General features: G+C 39.9%; 2 protein-coding genes across 2 annotated transcripts; both read left to right on the top strand.

The window, feature by feature from the left end:
- Positions 1 to 1,156: 1,156 nt before the first annotated feature.
- On the top strand, positions 1,157 to 2,561 carry LOC147490845 (F-box/LRR-repeat protein At3g48880-like). Its single transcript, XM_086568923.1, is given in 4 exon segments — positions 1,157 to 1,293; positions 1,374 to 1,613; positions 1,616 to 1,792; positions 1,915 to 2,561. Coding segments are annotated over 3 exon segments (828 nt in total). The 5' UTR covers positions 1,157 to 1,293; positions 1,374 to 1,419; the 3' UTR covers positions 2,372 to 2,561.
- An 18,421-nt stretch (positions 2,562 to 20,982) lies between these two features.
- On the top strand, positions 20,983 to 25,069 carry LOC147490846 (NAC domain-containing protein 53-like). Its single transcript, XM_086565311.1, is given in 4 exon segments — positions 20,983 to 21,278; positions 21,459 to 21,736; positions 22,389 to 22,448; positions 22,450 to 25,069. Coding segments are annotated over 4 exon segments (669 nt in total). The 5' UTR covers positions 20,983 to 21,127; the 3' UTR covers positions 22,630 to 25,069.
- The last annotated feature ends 443 nt before the right edge of the window (positions 25,070 to 25,512 follow it).

The following is a 25,512-nucleotide window of genomic DNA, read 5'->3' on the forward strand; positions in this document are numbered from 1 at the left end:
TGGGCCAAATTTGGAGCCAATGTTAGGCCAAAAAAAGAACATTAGGATGTTTGTTTGCTAAAGTCTTTTTAGGCCGAAAAACAACATAATTAACCACAACTGCTTAGTGAAGTAATTGATGATGATGATGAAATCCGAGAAAGTGATTCCAAGATTTTTTATCAGTTTTGGTGATGTACGTTGTAAATATGTTTTGTTGTGGTTAACTCTAAAGCTCGTTTTGAATATGTTTTGTGGGAGAATGGAGATTGGTATGTAATTCGTTAGCACTTCATGATACTACTTGTTATGTCCCTAAGATTTATAATGTTGGGGTCCCTCACCATAGCTGGAATGGCCTTATGAGATCGGCTGTGAAGAGCTTAACCGATCTGCACACATTAGTTGAAGAAATCTTCCTGGAATTTGAGCCTCTAACCGATCTGCACACATTGATCGGTTGAAGAATGCTTTTGGAATTTTAGCTCCCTCACGATCTGACCACATTGAACTGAAAGGAAGTAGCTCGACGCCATCGCATCGAATGGAAGTTGATATCTCAACATTGACATGTCGGTTGGAACTGAAATTTCAGAATATTATAAAACCAAAGTTAGGTTTTTGAGAAACATAAATCTTTTAGAGAAACAAATTTTGAGAGCAATTAAAATTGAGAAAATATCTTTGCAAAAAGATAAAATTTGTATGGAGAGATTAGTGAAAAGGAATTTAGTAAGTTTGGAGAGATTTGAGAGGAGTGATTATAATCTTCTTTTCTACACTTATAAAAGGATTTGCTATTATGGAAGTAGGCATCAATGCATCATTAGCCGAATCATGTTATATATTGTGTCTCATTGTGGTAATTAATTACTTTATATTGCTACTAATTATTTGTGATAATTAATTCCATAGTTTAGATTTGCAATTGTTAGTTGTAGTAAAATTTTAGATTTTTAAATGAATTTTTAGAGTGTTCATATCCAAACTATCTTAATCGGATATATTGGTATGGTTTCCCGAACATATAAGTGGACACCAAATATGATGACACAAGCAACTAAGGAAAGACTTTAAGCCTTTTTCTACTAATTTAAAAACAAATGCTAGGCCTTACAACATCTTGCAGAAAATGACATGAAAAGTATTTAAGACCACGAAAGAAAGATGTTTTTGAGTATATTCTATGTCAAGACTTCTTTCGGGCTGAAATTTGTGCTCTACTCACTCCTGAAGCTGGAAAGATTTGGGTATCGATTCTTCTCTTTTAATACAAGTATACAACTCTATCAGTTTTTCAGCTCAATTATCGAGGTATCTTGCTTTAAAGACGTGTATTAAGTTAGTCTGCTTGCTTTATCTGATTGTTGTTCTCCTGTTTTCCTTGTTTGCAGTTTTGTGATATACTGGAGGAGATACGAAGTAAAAGTCAAATAGAATATGAAGGAGATTGAAGGGAGTGGTAGTAGTAGAGCATGGGAAGATTTAAACAAAGATGTGCTGATAACCATATACCAGAAAATGGATCTTAAAGATTTAATAGTGGGAGCACCATTGTGCTGTACTTCTTGGTATAAGGCATCAAAGGATCCTTCTGTTTGGAGAGACATCGATTTTTTCTCTGTCCATTGAATATTTTCTGTTTACTAGGCGGGGATGCCGATAAAGTATCCTTGCGATTATTTTTGGATAACAAGCATGATGAAGTGACTCAACTTATTGAGTTTGTCGTGAATCGCAGTCATGGGTCTATGACTTCCATCAAGTTTTTCGACTTTGTCGATGTTGATGATCTCCTGCTCATTTCTCAAAGGTAATCTTCTTTCTTTTATACTTATGATGAAAAGATTTGTGTACAAAATCAAAGTCATGAACACCATTTTCGTGTGAGAATTTTAAAGTTTTTCTGACTATTGTTAACTAAACTTACGTCAGGTGCCCTGGACTCGAACACTTCAAAATACATATGTATTACAGCAATTTGCCGAAATTGCTGTTTGGAAAGGAAACAGTCTGCGTGGCTATCAGCAACCTAAAAGAACTTGAAGGCATGGATGTTCAGAATGAGTTTATTGATGAGACCATACTTGAACAGATTGATGAATTCTGTCCCAATTTCACTAAGTTGAAAATAGCTGGTCGAGTGCAAGAGAACACAGCTACTCTCATATCCAAATCACTGCCCAAACTAAGAGTCTTGGATATCTCCGGGACAAGGATAGGCAGACTGGCATTGCTAGTTATACTTAAAGGTTGTAAGGAGCTCGAACACCTTGATGTCTCCAGGTGTTCACCTGACTGGGGCAGGTATCGTCCGCTTAGTGAAGTAATTGATGGTGATGATGAAATCCGAAAAAGTGCTTACCATTTAAAGGTGTTCAAGTGGAAATGATTCCAAGAATTTCTGTCAGTTTTGGTTTTGTTGTGAGTCTAGATGTTGTGCTTAAATCACGTTTTGTCTCTGTTTTGTGGGAGATTGGTCTGTAATTCGTTAGCACTTTATGATACTACTTGATATGTGATGACTGACAAAACTTCAAACTGTAGCTAGTGTTGTAATTAAATGTTGTATTTTGCAAGAATTAACGTGCAGCGGTCCTTCGGTAATGACAAAATGTAGTATTCACTATTCACAAACACATTGGAGTAACTGACAAAATGTAGTATTCACAAACACATTGGAGAAACTGACAAAATGTAGCGAAAGTGTACAACTCAGGCAGATGTTTGTAGAGGAGAGCCAATAATGGAATTAAGCCTTGCAATGAAAATCGTCTCCGTTTCAGTACTTTTACTTGATATTCGATAACACTGGCAATATTCTCAATACTTTGTCATGATTTGCAACTCGCAAGCGCCACTGGTTGAACTTTTGACAGCAACAAAAGTGTCCATTAGTTAGTTCGGACATCCCAATGCTGCTGACTAGATATTTTAAAGCTTTGAAGATGTAGATGTTAGTATATGTTGGGGTCTACGACCTGATGTTATAGTTGGTAGGAAATGACTGCATTATTTTTTGGGATAAGAGTTATCTACGTATCAAATTCTTTGGGTAAACTTGAATCAAGGCTTACGTAGTTCATCTCTCTCTATTTATAGATGTTTGACCTGACTTTCTTTATTTGTTCCAGGCCGTTGTCAAGTGTAGATCCATATTTTGTGTTATCTTGATGATTCATCATTACTCATGATATTACAAAATAAATGTCTTCTTGATTGGTGCGTTGACTGAGCTCCAGGATCACGCTAGATCATTTGCTTCTATATATGGCTGTAACTGAGATTTTGGAACGACCTGAGTCTAGGTTGTTGTTACGTCCTGATGACTTGGTACTTGGTGAGGTAATGACTACGATGATGTGGACACGTGTGTTGTAGTGATATGAATATAGAACGGAGAGTACTTACACAGCCTGACAGCCCCCTTTATTTTATTTATTTTTTGGACAGCTGTGATGTGAAAAGAAAAGATAAAATAAAGCTTTCGAACACGTGTCATACAGTTGGTTCGTTTGAAAGGTATTGAAAAATGTGTGGGAACAGTTGGACTTGATCCATGGGCCCAAATCGCGGCGGTTTGTGGGTGAGGCAAAATATTTTGTCAGTTTTTTGAGATTTGTGCAACTGAAGGGTTTTGGCATGGGAAGGATTCTCATTTCTCATTCTATCAACACAAGTGATCGAAGAAAGAAAAAAGAAAATTTTTCATCTTTTCGTCTTCAGGTGCGTTCTTTCAATCTAAAAATTTGATCTTTTATTTTCTTTTTGGTGTCGTAATGTCTATTACTAGTGATAATTTGAGTGTGGAGGTTGAGTTGGATCAGTGGAGAGAGAGAACTGTGAGTGATGAAGATGGTGGTGTTAGGGCTCGTAGTGGAGGTGAGGCTTCATCGTCTTCCTCATTGGAGACGATGGTTAAGGAGGTGGTTCTTAGGCCGGTGGATTGTACAACTGCTTTGAGGGAGGAGTTTGGTTGGGTGGACTCGACCAGAGATCTGACACGGGTGGAGAGAGAAATGTATTTGGCTTGGGTTACGTTCCTTGGGATGGGGGTGTTGTGGTTTGTTATAGTCAAGTGAAGGCTTGGATGAGGCTGTTCTCACGACTTATTGTAGAAGTTTTGAACTTTTGTGGAAAAGCCCCTTGTAAGTTCATAGGGAATAGTTGGAGGGTTTTTCATGTGTTAGATTTCTTTGAATGAAAGGGGCTATAATATCTGTTTATCAGATGTGCTAGAGCATTTCTCTGTGAAGAGATCGTCTACAATGAACTTTAGTTTGCATGCCGTGAAGGAAAAATCTGCTATGATTTTGATCAAAGTGAAAAGAATTGTCTCCCACGATTTTGGACATGATAGTTATTATCGATAATAGAATATTTATCTAATTTTTTTGTCATTGCATTTTTTTCTCGTTCTTTTTCTTTGGTTTGGGTATTAAAGTTTTTTTTTTTTTTTTTTTTTTTTTTTTTTTAAATTTTATTTTGGACAATATATAAACATTTTAATAGAAGTTCTCTTTCCGATGAGATTTTTTTTTCCCTCTTCAATATATTTTTTAAGTCACTAGATTTTTGTTAAGACAAAGAATAAAAGGATAGAAAATTAGTCGGGAAGAAGAAAAATTAGTCGGCAAGAGGGGAAAAATCACACTAACTATTCCCTCCCCCCCCCCCGCCCAATATTTTAGTTTAATTTTTCTTCCATTTTTTTAAAATCTAGCAATGAAACTCTACCTTATTTACTTTCCTATTAAAACTAAAACTCTCAAACTAATTATGATTAATTTGTGTGGACACTTTATCAAAGAAAAAAAAAAATTGTGTGGACGCATGGTGACATACTATTTGACCCACATGGCCACATATAAAAAGACCCACATACTAAATTTTTCGGTATCAATTGTAATAAATTGAAAGTTAATTGTATTTTTAGGCAAAAAATAATAATAAATTGTATTTAATGTAAAAAACAGCAAAGTACATTGTTATTTTTACGTAATTATGTCTTGATTTAATTCATGATAATGGATGAACATACCCGTTAAAAATGTGTGTCATGGTGTAAAAGGTATTTTCTCGATATCCTTTACATAAGCTGATTGTCGGGTAGATTGGGAATTGGCTGCACTCTAGGGAAAAGTTGCCTATCCCAAAACGCTTGGTAGTTCACCAAGCATTCTAGGGCCGTCCCTGCGTAGGCTCATGTGCCTTGTTGTCCTAGTTTTGATTCACGTATGAAATTTTATTTGAACGGGAGTATCAAACATAAGAAAATAAAAAAGGATAAACTACTGTTTTCACCCTTGTATTTTTGGTCAACTAACGTTCTCCCCCTTGAACAAAATTAAGAGCTTAAAAAACATTGTACTTTCAAGTCAATAACAGTCTCACCCTTCTCATTGACTCCGACCCAATTCTGGCAGTCTGAAACAAACATGTGCGTGACGTGTTGCCACATAAAATCACACGTGGTCATAACTGATGACTCAACATCACGTGCTAACGCATGCGCCCTTTATTGTGAATACTTCAATTCGCGCGAATTAGTTTATTCTTTCGTTCCCCAATCTGAAACCCTAAATCCCCAATTTGAAACCCTAAATCCCCAATTTGATTTGATCTCCAAAACTCAAACTGAAGATCGGAATTAATCTCAGCTTGAACTTCCTATTTTCATTTTCGACCAGAACACTTCAATTTAATAATGTCTCGTAGGTCTGAAAATAGTTCGAAATCTTGTTTTTGTGGTTCTCCTTCACCAATTCAAATGTCATTTTCTGACAACAACCCGGGAAGGAGGTTTAATGGGTGCATCAACTATAGAAACCCAAACGGAAAATGTTTGTTCTTCGAGTGGATAGATCCACCAAGTTTAACCGAGCAAGAAATATAGGGCATTGTATTACGCCCATGAGGATTTGAAGATTGAAGTCGATGACGTACTTGAATGACAATTATGTGAAGCTGCAAATGCAGAGGAATGGACGGGCCGGAGAAAAGCATTGATTGGTATTTGAAGAAAAAGACGATGGAGTTGCAGAAGAAAGACTTAATGAAGAATTGGGCAATCCTCTTTCTAATATTTGTGATATGGATGTTGTGGTTGGGCGCGACAAACTTGATGTAAACTATGTTGAATTGAACCATAATGTAATTTTGTAGCTTGGATGAATTTAGATGAACAAATGATGTAATTTTCTATCATAATGAATTAATGGTAGCTTGGATGAATTTAGACGATATAAATGCATTTTGTCTGATGTGATTCTAGTTTGTTGGTATCATATGAATTAATGGTATCATATGAATGCATTTTGTCCGAAGCAAGTCATTTTCTTACTTATTGAAGTGATTCTAGTTTGTTCGTCACTGTAAGAGTCAGAGTTGCTTTCTCTTCCCATTAGTGATTCTTGTCAGTCTTTCATTGAAGTGAAGTGATTCTTATGCTGATCGGAAAAAAAAAAAAGATTCTTATTGAAGTGATTCTTACTGTAAGAGTCATAATTACTTATTGAAGTGATTCTATGAAATGTTAATGGTGTGAGAATGATAGAAGAGGGAAAAGCTTGATAGAGTGGGGTCTGAGATGAGAAAATAGAGAAAAGGAGAGAAGTCATAGCATAAGAGAGGAAATGGAGAAAAATGGTGTGTGAGGTGGCAGTGGCAGGTCACGGATAAAGTTTCATTACAAGGAAGAGTGAAAAACATAGCCTGAAAGTTTGCAGCAGCACCACGCTCTCAAAGTTTGCTAGTTTGAGCATGATGGAGTCTAGCAGGTTTACACAGACCTTTCATAGCATTAATTGCCCTAAGTGAACCAGAACCAATTCTAATATTTCAAATCCTCAACATCAAGGCTCCTTATGTACCTGCTTCAATAGCAAGCAATTCTTGTACTAGTACTGATTTCCTTTTTCAGAGTAGAGATGATGTTTTTTTTTTCCCGATAAGCAGATCGAGTAGAAATGATGTTGTAGAGAATGTACTCACATTTGTGTATGTTATGCAAGGAAAAGCGAGTAGGTTTTATGTTGGTTTTTTATTTCAGTTCTTAGTTGTGGATCAACTGAAAATGCTTGTCTTAGTTTCTTGGTTGCGAAACCCCAAATCATTGTACTAAATTTCAAACATAAAACAGTCTTCACTTCTAACAAAAGAAGAAGTTTCGGTCTCTCAGCTTCAAAACAATATTGTGAACAGGAGAGATTTTCATTCCATTCCAAGCTGGATCCAGGGAGTAATATTCTCATTAAAGAATATTAAGCACGCGTTAAGCATAAATAGAGATTGTAACGAGCTCAGGACATCGTCCTCCAAGATCGACTTGCGAGCAGCTCGCTTCATGTAGGTGGTACACTTCAACTCGCCATTTAACGGCTCAAGACGATGAGCGACCTAGCAGAGCGAGCGAATAAAGACACTTTCCCTAATCCAAGGGTAATCATTACCAAAGCCTTACCTGTACTTCCAATTACCAGAAAATATGAACTACTGCACCCACTCCCAATGATCACCACATTCCTACCAGAACCAACCTAACACAGATTCATAATCTCCACCCTACATATGTATAAGAGAGTACACATGTCTCGAAGATCAATACTCTCTTATGCCTATAAATACCACATACATGAACTACGTGAGACCTGATTCTTCTCTCCCCCCAGAATCAAGAGAAGATACGTAGGCAGCTCGCTCCATAGCGAACTCGGTCTTTCCTAAATCCAAACCTTTTCCTCTTCCTTATTCGTATGTAAAGGAAAAACACACCTTTACAGAACCTTAGAACGATAAATACTATTATCATGGAAGGATCTGTTGGGGATTATATCAATACCAATCGATTCCCCACTACACAGATAACTTGTATTTGAACACAATTCAACTCCGGACAAAATCTAAATATCAACTACAACCTATACTAACATGCCCAACTCGCTAAACAACTATTAACAACAGATAATAATGTAAAGCAGTAGAAGCAAAACCACAACACAAAGATTTACCGTGGTTCGCCAATGATGCCTACTTCCACAAGAGTCAGTTCTTAATAACGTGGGAAGGAAGATTACAATCTCTCCTTTCAGTCTCTCACCTTACTAGATCACTCTTATCTCTTTATAGGGTTGTATCTCTATAAAGGTTCTCTCTCTTTGTTTTAGTCTGGATTCCAATCCTTCTGACTTGTTTGGTTAGGTTTTCCAAAACCTTGATTTTGGTTTTTATCTCCAAAAACCAAATTTCACGGGTATTGTAGCAAAGGCCCACGAAATTAGACTGGGCTGAAGCGCTTTCTTTGAGCTTGAAAGGCCAATGTATCGAGGAGAGGGGTGGTCGCCTCTATTCTCATGGAACTCCGGCGAAGTCGCCCCTTCATCCGAGCCTGGGCCGCCGACATTTCCAACGATTAATTCGCGTTTTCTCTCCAACTCTGTTTTCTCTCCTCATGTGAGGGATAACTCCAACAATCTCCCCCCTCGACGGTGAGGGGCTTCCTCCATGCAATTTCCAAATCAGCGGGAGGAGTGTCGCCATTCCGCAATAGCACAACAAACATCAAACTTACCTTTCGGTAAGACTTTGGTCATCATATCCGACCCGTTCTTGTCGGTATGGATCTTCTCGATACACAAATGCTTGTCTTCGAAAGTACTTCTCTAATCCAATGATAACGCGACGTGTATGTGCTTGGATCTAGAATGAAAACTTCGGATTCTTGCTCAAGTGGATGGCGCCTCGACCGTCACATAGAACTACAAACTGTTTTACGCTTTAGCCCTAGTTCGTCGAAGAACCTCTTCATCCATAGCAACTCTTTGCAACACTTTCGATTGGCTGCAATGTACTTCGAAACTACGTAGTGGAGAGGGCAACACACTTTTGCAACTTAGATTGCCAAGAAACTCCCCCCCAAAAGTAACCGGATAACCGGAGGTGGACTTCATCGAAGTCAACATCACCGCCATGTATCGTATCGGTGTAGCCTTCAAGTAAGGGCTTGCGCCACCAAAACACAAACACGATTTGGAAGTGCCTTTGAGATATCTCAATATCCACTTAACACCTTCCCAATGCTCTTTACCCGATTTGACAGAAATCTTACCACACCCCAACGGGCGAAAAGCAATATCCGGTCTAGTACACACCATGGCATACATCAACCTGCCCAGCTGCGGATGCATAAGGAATCTTTTCCATCGACTCTGCTCATGCTCACCCTTAGGACACATCTCTTTGGTCATGCGGGCTGGCCACCAAGCGGACAAACCGACCGGCTTCGGCGATCCATGTTGAATCTCTTCAACACCTTCTCAATGTAGCTTTCTTGAAAGCCACAACTTTCCACTCTTTACGTCACGAGTGATCCGATCCCAAGTATCTGCTTTGCTTGACCCAAATCCTTCATCTCAAAGGACTTACTCAAGTCTTTCTTCAGCTTGGATATTTATGCGCCCAGTATTTTTAAATACGTATTTTTCTATTTATTAATTAATTAAATTATTTATTTTCAAAATTCGTCGAATTGGACTCGGGATACGTGGGCCTGGTTTTTGGGCCCGAGTCGGTGTTGGGCTTGGGTTTCGGACCCAGGTATATAAACACTTTTTTCTAGAAAATAGGGTTCCTGGAGAATAGAATATTAAAAATGGAGGCAGAGATGAAAGCTGGATTTCTGGAGAGTGGATCGCGACGGCTCGGACTTCGGAGAAATTGTGGAGTGTTAAGACCGGTGAGTAGAGTTAACTCTCACCACTACTAGAACTATGATTTTCATCGTTTGAATTTATGAATTTTCGTTCATGTAAACCGCTTTTTTTGTGAGTAATTATATTATTATTTTTCTTAAATCGATTTCACCTGGCCGAGTTTTTGGTTCTCATTTCGGTTTAGTTTTACGTGCATTTTCCTATGTCGTTATTTTACTCATCTTGTCAATTTTTTTATTGACTGGTTCGGTTAGATAGTAGTAGGATTATTTACTAAATCCTTGAAACTCGGAGTAAAAGTTGGAACTTCGGAAGAGTCGCGAGTCCAACACCAAGAAAACGCCCTACATTTTGGTGGAACTTTTTCTGGGGTGGTGTTGATTAACTGCTATACTTGTTGTTGTGTGTATGGATTCTATGTGGATTTGGTTGAGGTTGGGGCTGTCGATTGAAGCTCGAAGCTCCATCAATGGCTGCGCCCATCCTCGATAAATTGACTTGAGCTGTTTTGGTTGTTAAATTGTAATTTTTTCGTTGTTTGACCTTTTGGTGGTGTGGGAAGGTTGTTGGGTTGATGTTTGGGTGGTGTAGTGAGGTGTGGGCTGCCAAAGCTCGGAGAGAAGCCATTAATGGCGGTCGGATCGAAATTTTGGGGGTGATTTATTTGGAAATTTGGAGTGTCTTGGTTAATTAAAGTTGTGGGGTTTTCACCCACACCATTTTTCGATGTGTTTGTTTGGGGTGGTGTGTGAAGGTTTTGGGTGGCGGATTTGGTGGAGGAGGAGGAGAATGGGTGAAGAAGGTGGTATTGGTGGCTTGGGCTTGGGCTGGGTCGGTTTGATCTTTGGGCCATGGTTGTTTTGTGTTGGGCCTATTTCTATTTTAAGTTGTGTGGGCGAAATTTAAGTGTTTGGTTTGGGCCAAATTCTTTTAGTGGCTTGGCGAAATTTCAATAGGGTTTTGGCGAAATTTCAGTTTTGTTTTAGGTGGGCGAAATCTAATTTAAGTGGTTGGGCCTTGGGCCAAAGTCTTTGGTTTTGGTTGGGCCGACCCTGTTTGGTTTTGTTTGGGCCTAGTTTGTTTAGTGGTTGGGCCATTTCATTTTTAAGTTGTTGGACCGAAATGTTTTATTGGCTTGGCCGAAATTTCAGTGGTAGTTGGGCCGAAATTTCAGTTAAATTTTCGGACCACATTAGTTATGTTGGGCCAGTTCTCTTTGTTTTATTTTTGGACCGAACCACTTAACTGTTTGGGCCAGTTCAGTATAAGTTTTTGGGCCCGTTTCTAATATTGTCTGAGGCCAGTCCATAGGACTTAAAATAGATCCAATTGGGTCAGGTAGAATAAATAAGTGGACTTTTAGACGTTCGGGTTTTAAGGTTTGGGCTTGGCCAGTTGGGTCCGAACCATGACCGTGGTTATGAGCCCATGAGTCATGCACCTTTGACCTTAGCCATGAACCATGGCTATGATCATGAACCTGTCGAAAATGGAAACGACAGTTTGACTTTGACGATGACAGTTTGACTTTGACTAGGACAGTTTGACTTTGACCATCGACGGTTGACTTTGACCTTTGACCATGGACGGTTGACTTTCACCTTTGACTTTGACGATGACAGTTTGACTTTGACAATGACATGTTGAGTTTGACATTGACCATGAGGTGTTGACCTTTGACCGTTGACTTTGACTGTTGACCGTTGACTTCGACCGTTGACTGTGAATGTTGACTTTTCCAGTTTTTCATATGTTTGTTTATATGGACAAATATAGTAATAATGTATTGTCGGATATTGTATAACTTGGTTGGTCATTATCTAATTTAGATTTGACGTGAGTAGTGTGTAAAGCATATACATATTGGGCTTTGATTGTGGACTGTGGACTGTTTATTTGTGCTACGTTTTATGTGTATATTATATGGACACATATAGTAAAAAATCTTTGTGGAAGCTTGTATATATTTGGTTGTCATTATCTAATAAAGATTTGACATTGATATTGTGTATTTTTGACCGTGGACGATATTGAGATGTTAGGAGATATTATATTCCTAATACGTTATAATGTGTGTGATACGTTGAAGCATTGTGACATGATATAATATGCTAGGATAGTTGTATTAATGCAATATCTTGGAGAAATGTATTTACACTCCATTATTTTATATGTGAGATGCTAATATAGCATTGGTGAATATTTGCGCGGGAGTGTGGTGTAGTGCAATAAGATATTGGCACGTGAAAGTATGAAATATGGTTATGAGATATATTGAGATGTTTCTAGATATTATGGCTTAGTGCAATAAGGTAATTGACCTGCACGTGATATAGTAGAAATGTTTATGAGTCATTAATGTATGACACTTTGAATAAATTACATAACGAAAATCACAGAACGACTACCACAACTCGTGTGATTGGCCCTTCCGGCGTTTGGTTAATCTGAATGGCCTTCGGTGACCCCTTCTGGCGTTTGAGTTGTTTGAATGGCCTTCGGGTGACCCTCTGGAATAACCGAATAGTGGTTTGATTATTCCGTTCGCAAAAATAGAACGATGATCGCATAATATTTTATCCGAATAGTGGCGGTGATTACATAGATTTGGCTTCCGTGTGAGGATTTACGGTGTCGCGGCATCCCATTTCGTGGTGGTTACGCACGGAGTGGCTCATTATGTAAGGGAGGCATGTGGATGTACATGTTCGGCGTTGGGTAGCGATTGTGGTAGCCAGGAAACTAGGTAAGACATAGATCACGACGTGAATTTTAGGGACACACAAGGAAAGCCCGAAATAATCTAATTATGGTAATATGTTAGTTAATGATGTATCTTTAGATAGATGATTGTATATGCTTCATGGTTATAGTTTAGTTAGAACTAAAGCCTCGATGGAGGAACTACATGCCTTATTTATTATGAGTATAGGTTGTTGTGTGGTTAGTGGGAAGTTAAAGGGCCTCGATTGGAGGAACTACCGCCTTTAGTTATTGAACTTAAGGATGTTGTATTAGTCGTTGAAAGTTAAAAAGCCTCGATGGAGGAACTAAGCTAGCAGTATGGATTGTGGTATGTATATGTATAATTATATGTTGTATTTTAGGGCTACTCACACCAAAGCATTTTATAATCTTCGACCCGATTTGCATGTTTGCTTATCGGTGTGTTCATTCAATGAACATAGTTGATAAGTTTTGAATGAGGTTTAGTGATGAAGAAGATTTGGTTCTTTGCTTTGTGGTTTTGCGTTAAGATCGCGATCTCGAGGTTGTGTTTTGTTTTCCTCGAGGTGATATAGATTTTCGGTTGAGATAATATTATTTACCAACCAAGTTATACAATATCTGACAGTATTTTATTACTATATTTGTCCATATAAACAAACATATGAAAACTGGAAAAGTCAACATTCACGGTCGGCGGTCAAGTCGGCCGGTCAAAGTCAAAAGTCAAAGGTCAACACCTCATGGTCAATGTCAAACTCAACATGTCATTGTCAAAGTCAAACCGTCATCGTCAAAGTCAAAGGTGAAAGTCAACCGCCCATGGTCAAAGGTCAAAGTCAACCGTCGATGGTCAAAGTCAAACTGTCCTAGTCAAAGTCAAACTGTCATCGTCAAAGTCAAACTGTCCTAGTCAAAGTCAAACTGTCATCGTCAAAGTCAAACTGTCGTTTCCATTTTCGACAGGTTCATGATCATAGCCATGGTTCATGGCTAAGGTCAAAGGTGCATGACTCATGGGCTCATAACCACGGTCATGGTTCGGACCCAACTCGCCAAGCCCAAACCTTAAAACCCGAACGTCTAAAAGTCCACTTATTTATTCTACCTGACCCAATTGGATCTATTTTAAGTCCTATGGACTGGCCTCAGACAATATTAGAAACGGGCCCAAAAACTTATACTGAACTGGCCCAAACAGTTAAGTGGTTCGGTCCAAAAATAAAACAAAGAGAACTGGCCCAACATAACTAATGTGGTCCGAAAATTTAACTGAAATTTCGGCCCAACTACCACTGAAATTTCGGCCAAGCCAATAAAACATTTCGGTCCAACAACTTAAAAATGAAATGGCCCAACCACTAAACAAACTAGGCCCAAACAAAACCAAACAGGGTCGGCCCAACCAAAACCAAAGACTTTGGCCCAAGGCCCAACCACTTAAATTAGATTTCGGCCCACCTAAAACAAAAACTGAAATTTCGGCCAAAACCCTATTGAAATTTCGGCCAAGCCACTAAAGAATTTGGCCCAAACCAAACACTTAAATTTCGGCCCACACAACTTAAAATAGAAATAGGCCCAACACAAAACAACCATGGCCCAAAGACTGAAACCGACCCAGGCCCAAGCCCAAGCCGTCAACAGTTCACCTTCTTCACCCATTCTCCTCCTCCTCCTCCACCAACCGCCACCCAAAACCTTCACACACCACCCCAAACAAACACATCGAAAATGGTGTGGGTGAAAAACCCCACAACTTTAATTAACCAAGACACTCCAAATTTCCAGTTCGAAATCACCCCCAAAATTTCGGATCCGACCGCCATTAATGGCTTCTCTCCGAGCTTTGGCAGCCCACACCTCACTACACCACCCAAACATCAACCCAACAACCTTCCCACACCACCAAAAAGGTCAAACAACTAAAAAAAAAATTACAATTTAACAACAAAAACAGCTCAAGTCAATTTATTGGAGGATGGCGTCGCCGCCATTGATGGAGCTTCGAGCTTCAATCGACAGCCCCCAACCTCAACCAAATCCACATAGAATCCATACACAACAACAAGGTATAGCAGTTAATCAACACCACCCCGGAAAAGTTCCACCAAAATGTAGGGCGTTTTTTTTGGTGTTGGACTCGCGACTCTTCCGAAGTTCCAACAAATTTTACTCCGAGTTTCAAGGATTTAGTAAATAATCCTACTACTATCTAACCGAACCCGGTCCAATAAAAAAAATTGACAATTATGAGTAAAATAACGACATAGGAAAATGCAGAAAACTAAACTGAGCGAGAACCAAAAACTCTGACAGTGGTGAAATCGATTTAAGAAAAATAATAATATAATTACTCACAAAAACAGTTTACATGAACAGAAAATTCATAAATTCGAAACAGATGAAAATCATAGTTCTAGTAGTGGTGAGAGTTAACTCTACTCACCGGTCTTAACAGCTCCACGAATTTCTCCGAGTCCGAGCCGTCGCGATCCACTCTCCAGAAATCCAGCTTTCATCTCTGCCTCCATTTTTAATATTCTATTCTCCAGGAACCCTATTTTCTAGAAAAAAGTGTTTATATACCTGGGTCCGAAACCCAAGCCCAACACCGACTCGGGCCCAAAAACCAGGCCCACGTATCCCGAGTCCAATTCGACGAATTTTGAAAATAAATAATTTAATTAATTAATAAATAGAAAAATACGTATTTAAAAATACGGGCGTTACAGATATCTTGTTGATGTTTGGGCCAACTATCAACATATCATCCACATACAACAATAGCACAATGAAATCTCCATCTGGAAATCTCTGAACAAACGCACAATGATCGGAAGCAGACTTCTTGTATCCTTGCTTCGCCATAAAGGAGTCGAACTTTATGTACCACTGTCTCGGTGCTTGCTTCAACCCATACAAGCTCTTTATCGGCTTGCATACTAGGTGCTCCTTGCCTTTGACCTCAAACCCTCTGGTTGGTCCATGTAGACATCTTCTTCAAGGTCTCCATGAAGAAAAGTCTGCCTTAACATCTAGTTGCCTTTCAACCTCTAGGTTCATACTTGCGGCCATACCCAATACCACCCCGGATAGAAGTCATCTTTACTACAAGAGAGAAAATCTCATCAAAGTCAATTCCTTTCCTTTGACCGAATCCCTTCACAACAAGGCGAAGCTTTGTGCCTTGGGTGAGGATTGTTCTCCTCATGCTTGACTTTGTATATCCACTTATTCTTGAGAACTTTTTCTCCTGTGGGTTTCTCAACTAACTTCATAAGTGTGATTCTTATGCAAAGAATCCATCTCGTCATCATGGCCTTCAACCACTTTTCTTTTGTGCGTACCTTCAAGTGCCTCTTGATAGTACATAGGTTCTCCACCATCCGATAGTAGCACGCGTCGCATTATGTGGTGGATACCGGTTGAAGCTATTCTCCTCCTGTCGGACCTCCTTTCCCCATCTGGCCGGTGCCTCGGGAGGTTGCACTTCGCTTTGCTCGGTGGTGGTTCATGCATCTCATCCGCATCTTCTATACCAATAGGTTCTATCCCATCATGAGCAATTAGGATTCTCATCATGAGCTTCAAACTCATGGTTCTCTCAGATTCTCAATACCTTCTCGCAGACGTTCCACGGTAGGAACTTCGGTTCAATCAACAAGATCATTGGTGAAAGCACGTAACTTCTCACCCTCCTCAAAGTCTGTTATGGTTTGGTCTTCTAAGAACACAACATCTCGACGGATTACCTTCTTGTTAATCGGATCATAGAGTTTGTAACCAAACTTTTCATCTCCATAACCCGAAAAAATGCCTTTGCTTGGCTTTGTCATCAAGCTTGGATCTCTCATCCCGGAATATGCACAAATACCCCGCGACCCAAATACCCTCAAGTATCCATAATCAACATCTCGCCGACCATACTCTCTCTCGGATAATCACTATTTAGAGGCTTTCTTTGGTGACAGGTTGATCACATGCAAGGTCAGACGATTGCTTCTACCCAAGAGAGCTTCTAGGTAGCTTAGAGTGAGATAGCATGCATCTCATCCTCTACAATGGTGCGGTTCATTTCTCTCGCTATTCCATTCATTGTCATGGTGTCTTGGGAACGGTCCGCTCATGGCCGAATCCCATGACTCGCAATACTCTTCAAATGGCCCAATGTACTCACCCCCATTATCCGGCGAATACACTTCAACAACTTCCCGATCTCTCTTTCCACCATGTTTGTGGAATTTCTCAAACACGCCAAGTACTTCATCCTTGGTCTTCGTGACTATAGGCCCATATCTTTCTTGGACGATCATCAATGAATGTCAAAAGCACGGCTCCCCTGGTGGGACTTCACTCTCATAGGATCACATAAGTGCCAGGTGCACTAGCTCGGGGACGTTGTCCTTTCGTGAGACGGAATCTTTGGAAAGACACCCTGTGTTGCTTTCCTACCAAACAATGAGTACATGTATTTAAATGTGTACCTTTAATGTCTGGCACGGCCTTTTGCTTAGCAAGAACTTCCATCCCTTTTATGCCCATGTGACACAGTCTCTTGTGCCACAGTGATTCAGATGAAGCTTCTTCTTCTTCGGCCAGATTCGCCACGCTTTACACAAACTAGCCTGTGTTTTGTAAAGAGAGCAAGTTTTCTTTCCTCTGGCTGCTACAATGGAACCTCTGCTCAGTTTCCATACCCCGTTACCAAACGAGTTTACAAAGCCATCGTCATCTAATTTCCAAAACCGAAATTAAGGCTTAACCGTATGTCGGGGACATGTCTTACATCCTTGAGTGTCAAGGTGTAGCCAACATTGGTTTCTATATGAACATCTCCAATGCCTATAATCTTGACGGCATCTTTGTTACCCATCCTCACTTCACCATATTCACCATACCGTAGGTAGTGAAGAATCCCCTCAGGCGGTGTGACGTGATAGGATGCTCCTCAGTATCTATCACCCACTCAGTATCCCCGACATGAGGTACTAAGACAAAGACACACCACAATCCGACACAATTCCCACTAGGTCATTGACTAGTGCGGTAGTATCTCTGCCCTGTGTTCCGTTCCTCCACCACCATGTCTTCATGTACACGTTATTCTTCTCATCCCTTTTGATGTTTCGCGACTCATATCTGGAAGTGGCCTTTTGTGGCACAATAGTAACATTGCCCCGCCTTTAGGAGTTCTAGCTTCACCCCTAGATTTATTTCTCATCACCTCTAGAACGAGATGGTTTTCTGTTTTGACCTCTCCCCGTTTCTCGCGGAAAAAGGATCTCTCGAGTGAGAAGAGCGCTTCTTGCACTCCTTCTAGTCTCCTCATTCAACAAAGACGTGGTAGCCATCTCCATGGTAACAATTCCATCCTTGTCGCTCCATGTAGAGAAACTGCTAATGTCTCCCAACTTTCGGTAGAGAGCCTAATAGAAACAAAGCCTAAACTTCGTCTCCCAAATTGATCTTCATCAAATGCATCCGATTGATGATATTCTCAGACTTCATTAAGATGCTCGGACATTGAAGAACCTTCTTGGTACCGTGGTTCCGCAAACTTCTTAACGACTAGCACTTTGTTTCCACTCGACTTCCTCTCATAAAGGTCTTCGAAGTTTCTTCCATAGACCGAAGGTCAGTAGTCTCTTGGGCCACATGGTGAAAGACACCGCCGTCAATCCACGGTCGAATGTATCCAATCGCTTCACGTGCTTTTTCCACTCAAATTTCAAATTTTTTCTACGGTTTTACTCCCTCATTCTCAATGGGAAGTGCCAAGTCCTTGCAAGATAGCAAGTCTTCCATCTTGGCTTTCCGGATGGTGTAGTTCTTCCTATTCGGACTCATCATACGAAAGTGTTCACGGAATGGTCCATCTCTACAAGTTATTTAACCTCAAATCTTCTCTCGGGAATTTTACAAACACCCCGACCAAGATTCGATAACACCCAGCTATTCTAACCAAGGCTCGATACCACTTGTTGGGGATTATATCAATACCAATCGATTCCCCACTACACGGATAACTTGTATTTGAACACAATTCAACTCGGGACAAAATCTAAATATCAACTACAACCTATACTAACATGCCCAACTCATTAAACAACTATTAACAACAGATAATAATGTAAAGCGGTAGAAGCAAACCACAACACAAAGATTTTTACCGTGGTTCGCCAATGATGCCTACTTCCACAAGAGTCGTTCTTAATAACGTGGGAAGGAAGATTACAATCTCTCCTTTCGGTCTCTCACCTTACTAGATCACTCTTATCTCTTTCTGGGTTGTATCTCGTAAAGGTTCTCTCTTTGTTTTAGTCCGGATTCCAATCCTTCTCCGACTTGTTTGGTTAGGTTTTCCAAAACCTTGATTTTGGTTTTTATCTCCAAAAACCAAATTTCGCGGGTACTGTAGCAAAGGCCCACGAAATTAGACTTGAAGCGCTGAAGGCCAATCGATATCGAGATCTGGCCGGCCGCCCTCTCTATGGGTGGTCGCCTCTATTCTATTGGAACTCCGAAGCGAAGTCGCTTCATCCGAAGCCGCTGGCGACATTTCCAACGCCGAATTCTCCCGTTTCTCTCCAGCTCTGTTTTCTCTCCTCATGTGAGGGATAACTCCAACAGGATCGTCTTAAAATAGCAATTGAAGTCGGTGAGGCTATTTCTTACTTGCACTCATATGCTTCCATGCCCATATTTCACAGGGACATTAAATCATCCAACATACTCTTAAATGAAAGCAACACTGCCAAACTAGCTGACTTTGGAATTTCTATGCTTGTTTCCCTAGATAAAGGCTGAGTCTCAACAATGGTGCAAGGAACCATAGGATACTTAGATCCTGAATACTTCCGTTTAATTGAGAAGAGTGATGTTTACAGTTTCGGAGTTGTCTTGCGTGAGCTCTTAATATATGGGCAAGGAAAACTTCTTTGAGATTTTGGATGGAAGGATATCATAGATGAGAAAAGTAATCTGTATGAGATGGAAGTTGCTTGTGGAATTGTTAGCAAATGTCTCAGGTAGAAGGACTCGACATCTTCACCTGACAATAATTGAATCTAAAACTTCTCAGAAACCAAAAACTCCGATATCATGTTAAATTGTCAATTTCTCATGTGAAGGATCAATTCTATTAATATATTAGAGTAGACTTAAGACACTCATATATATCAACACATGTGTTTGTGAGAATCCAACAATGAAAAATGTGGTGCAAGAGTTTCATTCGGTCAGTTTCAAGTGAGACACAAATGTCTTCTTTCCCATACCCTGTAAATTTCTAATTTTATGTAAACAAAGATTTTACATCGGTTAATTTCTAACAACAAGATTCACATGGAAGCACATTAATTCGAAATCTGTTCTTAGAAAGCATATTAACAAAGAAACCTAATTTGTTGTCTTGTAGAGCATCATATCTTCTAACACATACAGGACTCTCATATGGTTTGACAGATTATTATCAGAATTGATTTTGCTCATGCATAGGACGGGAACTCTTGTTTTTTAATAGCGCAAAGGTGCCCCATGTGCTGCCAGTGTCAATGTAAAAAGTCCAGACTATTGCCAAAGACTTCTATTTGGGCAAGGACCCATTTCTAAATTCTACCAACTTTTTCACATTCCCACGCTACCTCAACCAAAAATTTCTTGTGTGTTAAGTTATCACAGAAAAATGTGGGTTTCGTGCCCAATTAAAAACTTAAGTGACACTTATCAATTCAAAAAGTGGCGTCGACATTTCAAAACATAAAATTTTCTGAATCGAATATTTCAACATAGATTTGTGAAATATCGGGAATATATATCGAGACATTTCAGGATATGTAGCGCCACCTGTCGGATAAAAAACAAAATGGGTTAGACCCGAACCCAGATTCGTTATTTCAGGTTTGCGAGATAAAAAGGGAAAAAAAAAGAGGAATCGAGAGGCCGTCAATTGAAAACTTGAGAAACAAGTCTGCGTCTGATTCAAACATGGCTAAGTTTCAAAATGAAGAAGAAAATTGGTAAAACCTTATAATTCTTCATCAAGTTTCAATTTTGATTGTTTATTTCTCTTCCATTTGTTCGATTTGTTCGTTGTTTGATGAATTAGGGTTGTGAATTGTTACTTTTGCATGAAGTTTTAGGCTTTTTTGAGTTTTTTTAGGGTTTGTTTTTGTTTCTGATTTCATAATTGTGTTGGGGGTTTTGTTTTTCTTATCGATTTGAATGATGGGGTTTGTCAGTTTTGTCTAAATCGATGGAATTTCAGGTGTTTACTCGTTTTTATTGTTGTAGATTTCATTTTGATTGTTTACTAAAGTTTCATGTTTGATGTTTTTGTTACTTTGTTTGTTTTAGATGAGTGATGCAAAAATGACTTGCGTTTTTTTGTTTGTTTGCTTATAATGTGGTTTTTGTTTATCAGGTTGTGCCAAATGCATGTCTAGATCGTCTCATCAACAAATATCAGTGGATTATTTTTTGTGATTTATTGCTTGCGAACTCTGGCACTTTGTGGTGTCTGCAACGGATATTGTTTCGGCAGTGGGCTTGAGAGATTTTGAGAGGTTTTCGATATATTATTAGACAATAAAGTTAATTCTAAAACGTATATATTGCGAAAAGGTCTGGTCAGAAGCAATTGGATTACAGTTATTTGGTGTTGAAAAGGTATATAGAGGTGTTAATAGTGTTGGATTTTTTTGCTTGAAATGGCAAAAGTCCCTCCTGGTTTTCGGTTTCACCCGACAGATGTTGAGCTGGTTCTGTATTATCTCAAGAGGAAAGTCCTCGGAAAGCCACTGCATGTTCAAGCTATTACAGAGTTGGACCTTTACAAATTCTCTCCTTGGGATCTTCCAGGTAATTTTGGAATTTTTCAGTTAGTCATATTTGATACTGTTACCATCTATTGATTAGATGAGTATAGTTCACATTGTCGACAAACATATTACATTGGAGTTGATTATTACAATTCCCACATAATTATTGTTTCAGTCGTAAAAACCTCTTTTGTTGGACTTGTGTTTCGTATATATGCAGGCAAATCTTGCATGCGAAGCGGAGATCGTGAATGGTTCTTCTTTTGCCCAAGAGACAGGAAATATGCCAATGGCCCCAGGCTAAACCGTGCTAGTGCAGTTGGATATTGGAAAACAACTGGCCGAGATAGAGCCATCTGTAATGACTCTCAGACTGTGGGGATGAAGAGGACACTGATTTTCCATTTAGGAAGGGCACCAAAAGGAGATAGGACAAATTGGGTTATGCATGAGTATAGGCTTGAAATTAAGGATTTGGCTGAGACGGGTATCCAACAGGTGAGACTTGGATCTGATTGATTTTAGTTATACTTTTTTTCGATCTTGTATAATCTGTTAGTCTTAAGGTGATATCTTGCCATCAGAGGTTAATGTTAATGTTTTAGTGGAGGGTTTTGCTCCATGTTCTGGTGTACTTGACTTCTTATTTGTATTTTACAATAAAACCACCTTGATTTTTATAGGCCAAGTCTGGGCAGGTGAATGAGGGAAGATCTTTTGTGCACGGGCACTCATCCCTTGCTTCCGCCTTGTGTAGTGTGGTGCCGGTTCCCCAATCAGATGCTTGGTATTAACAAAAGTTTCAACGCGTGACCTTCAGAGGAACTCCTATTAGGACTAGCAGACTAGGAATTCAAGGAATAAGGACTTACGCAAGAATTTTCTGTCTTTGTTAATGTACACACACCTGGTTAATCTCTAGAAATCAGATCTCTTTAGCCAAGAGGGAGGCTAGAATTTTTCTCCATTTTTCTAAATGTTTCTTTTGGAGGGTGTATGTGGGTTGTTATGAGCATTGTCATTACATAGAAACTTCCCTGTGTGACGTGTTACAGTGTGGGTACACCACTATTTGTCTCCAATCTTCCAGTTTACTTAGTGTTGGTGTCAAAGAAACTAACCAAGTCATATTGGCTGTTTTGTGTTACAGGATTCATATGTTCTTTGCAAAATCTTTGAGAAAAGTGGCGCAGGACCAAGAAATGGCTTAACAATATGGAGCGCCATTTAGAGAGGAAGAATGGGAGGATGACGTGGTAGACAATTCATTCGCACCTTTACCTCTTATTCGAAGTGGTTCTCCATCAACTGTTCTGGACAATGAAAAAGTACTGTCACAGAAAATAGCAGTGTCATCCCTGCAAAGACCCATGAGCCATTGGCACCTTTAGCTCCTGTTGACAGTGGTTCTCCATCAACTGCTCTGGACAATGAAAAAATTACTGTCACTGAAAATACCAATGTCATTCCTGGAAAGACATGTGGGCCATTGGATCCGTTGGAGCCTCCCTGCCAAAATACATCATATGATGAAAAAAGCTGCATCCTTACTGGAAAGACATGCGAGCCATTGGAGCCTCCCTGCCAAAATGAATCGTGATGATGATGAAAAAAGCACCCCTCCCTGGAAAGACGTCGGCGAGCCATTGGAGCCTCCCTGCCAAAGTGAACCTTATGATGACAAAGGCACACTCCTCCCTGGAAACACACGCGAGCTATTGGAGCCTCCCTGCCAAAGTGTAGCATATGATGACAAAAGTGCACTGCTTGCTGGAAAGACATGCGAGCCATTGGAGCCTCTCTGCCAAAGTGCATCATATGATGTAGAAAGCACGCTCCTCCCTGGAAAGACATGCGATTCATTGGAGCTTCCCAGCCAGAACGCTTCATATTGTGAAAATAGCACACTCATCCTTGGAAAGACATGCAAGCCATTGGAGCTTTCCAGCCAAAATGCATCTTCTGATGAAAATAGCACCCTCATCCCTGGAAAGACATGCAAGTCATTGGAGCTTTCCAACCAAAATGAATCTTCTGATGAAAATAGCACCCTCATCCCTGGAAATGCATGCGAGTCATACCGATCAAAAAAAAGAAAGACATGCGAGTCATTGGAGCTTCCCAACCAAATTGCTTCATACAACGAGAATAGCACCCCCATCCCTGGAAAGACATGCGAGTCATTGGAGCCTCCCAGAAAAAAGGCATCATATGATGAAATGTTCATGGAGAATCAAAGTTTAATCATGGAGAACCTAGAAGCAGCTCGAGTTCTGATTGGTTTGAGCGGTAAAACCGATTTTTCCAAACAGATTGAGGTTGCAAGTGGAGTCTCCAACTACAACGAGGTGGATACAGCAGAAATAAAGGCCGAGGATCTTGGTGTGATGTCACAGAATTATGTGCAGACCAGAAACCATTGTGGTGAAGGAGAAGAAAACATAGGAAGGGTGTCTGTACGTGGCAGTAGCATTTTTGGTAGGAATGTTGACCGTGGTGGTGCAGGTGGAATATGTTGTTCTATCAAACAGATGGTAGGGACAGAACACTATAATTCAAATTTCTCTGGTGGAACAGGGACAGGTGTCCAGGGCGTGGCTAGCAGGAGAGAGAGCTTTAATTCAAACTTGTGATGTATCATGCTCGGCGTGAAGTGAAGGAGGCAAAGAAGCATGGATCCTAAAGCAGTTAGTAGAAATGGGCTGGATAAGGGAGGCCCATTGGCTACAAGGTCCACAGAACAGGTAATATATCATGGTGTCCCTAAATTGGAAGTGCTACTTGCCCTAGGTGGGCAATCTTCTTCTCTTCGTCGTAAAAGGAAAAAACAGAACCAGAGCTCCATGCGTGTCTATCACAGGAAAAGTCGAGCAGAACATGAAGAGAATGATAGGCCGAAACTGAAATCAGTAACGAAGGATGCAAGTTTGAATGGGGGCATGTCTGATTCAGAGAGAAACTGGGCTGATGATAAAAATAATATAACAGAGCAGGAACAGACAACAGAGAGGCCCACAACAGAGAGGCAGGTTATGAGGAGCTGAACTTGGAAATCAGCAGAGAAAGATATGCAGATTCGGTGGACGAATGGCAACAGTGTAGCAGAGAATAGAGATGCATATACTCGTACTCAGAGTCGGGGAAAATAGTATTTGTCAAGAAGACATTGTTTATTAAGGGAGCAGAACTGCGTGGGAATAGGTAACAGTGAGTCCAAGGATTTGCTCTGTAATGATCCGTGTGTGCTGATGAATTGTTGGACTTTGGGTCTTCAGAGGAAGAAAGGGCGACTGAACCAGTGGCCATGAACAACTCAATATATCCTAAGAAGCTTGGGGACTGAAGGAAAAAGGCTATAGGTAAGAAGGCTGGTAGTGAAATTGGAAGTTGGGTTTTTTTGGTCTGAGATTCTAAATGGGAGGCATGCAAATGCAGAGAGTATCGTCAGGGCTTACTGGGTCAGATTGAAGCACGGAGAACAAGGGGAGAGAAAGATTACTTGTTCGAGAGCAACAAAATGAAGAAGAACAAAGTCGATTCTGAGAAGAAAGGGGTATCTTGTCAACGTGAGACAGTGAAAATCTTTTTGGGATAGATTGACAGGAATTTTGCATTTAGGACAATGAAAATTTCTGTTTACTGGTTAATGAGGATCCTATTAGAGCATGTAAATGCCTTTTCTTTTGCTAAATGTAGTTGGTTGTTTGGATTTGTATTGTCATATTTTATCTGTAGGAACCTGGTCGCCTTCGTAGCTCCTTGTTAAGCAGACAGTTATGTATTGTACTCTACATTCTTCATTTATGAAAGAGTTAATTTTACTGATCAAAACGATTTGTGTAGGGACTGGTTCCGTTTCCGCTTGGTTTTGTAGATATTTTTGTTGAGCAATCGAGCCTGAAAAACCAGCAACCAGAAACTAAAATCTTCTTATTGTCGAGTTGTCATATTTCGTTAGTATTTTTTCCGCGTCCAGAATCTGTTAACGGAATGCTTAAACCATTTTAATGTAGCACCCCCATGGCACAATGTATATAAGATTTGGACAGTAAAAAAAATACCAAGGCTTGTGATTTTTGTTCCACCACCCAGTATCTCAACTCTCGAGTTGTGTATTTGGACGACTCTGGGTTTGCCGGGTTGGCAAGAACTCTTTGTCCCACTGTTGGTAAAACTCTCTCTCTCACACACACGCAGACACCCACGTTCATTTTCTGTTAACTCTTTTGGCATTCTAAGGTGTATGTAATGGTATGTGTAATTGAACTTCTAAA

The sequence above is a fragment of the Coptis chinensis genome, chromosome 6, assembly GCF_015680905.1.
Source record: "Coptis chinensis isolate HL-2020 chromosome 6, ASM1568090v1, whole genome shotgun sequence".
NCBI classification, from domain to species: Eukaryota; Viridiplantae; Streptophyta; class Magnoliopsida; order Ranunculales; family Ranunculaceae; genus Coptis; species Coptis chinensis.